This window comes from Buceros rhinoceros, unplaced genomic scaffold (assembly GCF_000710305.1).
Source record: "Buceros rhinoceros silvestris isolate BGI_N320 unplaced genomic scaffold, ASM71030v1 scaffold4422, whole genome shotgun sequence".
Lineage (NCBI taxonomy): Eukaryota > Metazoa > Chordata > Aves > Bucerotiformes > Bucerotidae > Buceros > Buceros rhinoceros.
The window spans coordinates 4,221-5,812 of NW_010400522.1; the positions used below are offsets into that span (position 1 = coordinate 4,221).

The 1,592-nt window shown below is 40.8% G+C and overlaps 1 protein-coding gene across 1 annotated transcript in view; it reads left to right on the forward strand.

The window, feature by feature from the left end:
* Nucleotides 1-275: 275 nt before the first annotated feature.
* Nucleotides 276-1,592, forward strand: part of LOC104489689 (thyrotropin receptor-like) — a 3,988-nt gene continuing 2,671 nt past the window's right edge. Inside the window, exons 1-2 of the mRNA XM_010131883.1 lie at nt 276-343; nt 1,016-1,204. Coding sequence (XP_010130185.1) covers nt 276-343; nt 1,016-1,204 — 257 coding nt within the window. The remainder of the gene's footprint in view (nt 344-1,015; nt 1,205-1,592) is intronic.

A 1,592-nucleotide genomic window follows, 5' to 3' on the forward strand; every position in this document is an offset into this window, starting at 1 on the left:
TCTGACTCCAAACCCGGGCAGATGGAGCTCGTTTAGCCCTGTAAGGCATCCATCATCTAAGAGAAGGACACTCTAACCAAACCTACGACCTGAGGACTTCGCTGTCACCGTCCAAGCTCGCCAGGCCCTGGCAGGTGAACCTCAGGTGTAAAGGGTGGAGCCAGTTCCGCGCACGCTGCGCCTCACCTAAAAAACCCCCCGCGCAGACCCAAAGGGTGCACTCATCGCTTGCAGTGAGCGTGGGAAAAGCCCTTCCCAGATCTTCGTTCGCCATGATGGTGATGACATCTTTACAGACTATAACTCTGAGAAAACATCTCGTCTTCAAGTGTCAGCAGAAAAGGTTTTGGGACAAAGCAACAAAATCAGTGGAAAACACTGGCAGGACCAAGTGACATTCACCTGGCAGTTCTAAAGGAAATCCACCTCCTCCACAGACTATGCAACCTGTCTGCTGCAGTGGACTCAGCACCAGAGAAACAGAAAGCAGCAAAGATAACACTAAATGGTCTGAGAGTTTCAGGATGGTCTAAGATTTTAATTTCAGTTTATGAAGAACATTGTTTTAGTCATTACTGTGCTTTCTATTGGAGTATCCCAATAGGTGAAAATGAGTCTAAAATAGAGGCCTAAAAGAAAACAGCTCTTCCAATGGAAGATGTGATTTCTTTAAAGACTTTTTAAAACTTTGGTTTTGCATATGCATTTGTATCTGGTTGGCTTTAAAGGTGTAATTTTAAAAGTCCTGATATTTCTTTATTATTCATATTCTGCAGTATGAGACATTAAAGACAAAAGCTTTAAAACATAGAGAAAATCACAGGAGGAAATCACATCCTACTTTAATTTGAGTGGTATCTGATCCTGGAAAAGTGGTGTGAAATCCTCACCTCCTCTGGATTTCATTTTTGCTGGAGGATTCTACAAAACTCCTGAATTACTGTGAGCAACTGAAAAAAAGATCTGATCCAGGCGCTGGATATTCTGACATTTGTCTTGCTCTTCCCTTACCCAGGGATGTCTCCAGAACCGCTGTTGCCAACCTGCCAGCCAAAGGACTGGAAAGCCTTAAGGAATTAATGGCCAAAAATACGTGGACTTTAAAGAAATTACCAGCTGTAAAGGTATTTCTTCAGCTGCTGCGAGCTGATCTATCATATCCAAGTCACTGCTGTGCTTTCAAGAGCTGGAAAAAAACCAGCGGGTGAGTGTCACTAACTTACATTCAATTTTGAAGCCCGTAAGTGAAGACAATGTTTTAGTATTAATATAAATTACATCTATCGACACTTTTGTGACCATTTTTTCTAGGTATAGAGAACATTCTTTGAAATAGGGATTACAATTTCAAACTGACAGAAGAAAGAATTTTTGATATAACAATTTGTAGGACATTTTGCAAAAGCTCCTTCTTTTATTGAGCCCAGAATCAAAGGGAAAAATAAGAAAAGGGTAATGTGCTGTAACAAGGCCCAGGAAAAGAAGTTTTGGAGGGGTTATAGCCTCATATCTCATGTTTTTTAACTGAAAAGCTCAGAATAAATGATTCTGTAATAACCTTGTAGACTGATTACTTCAAATACCATTTCAGC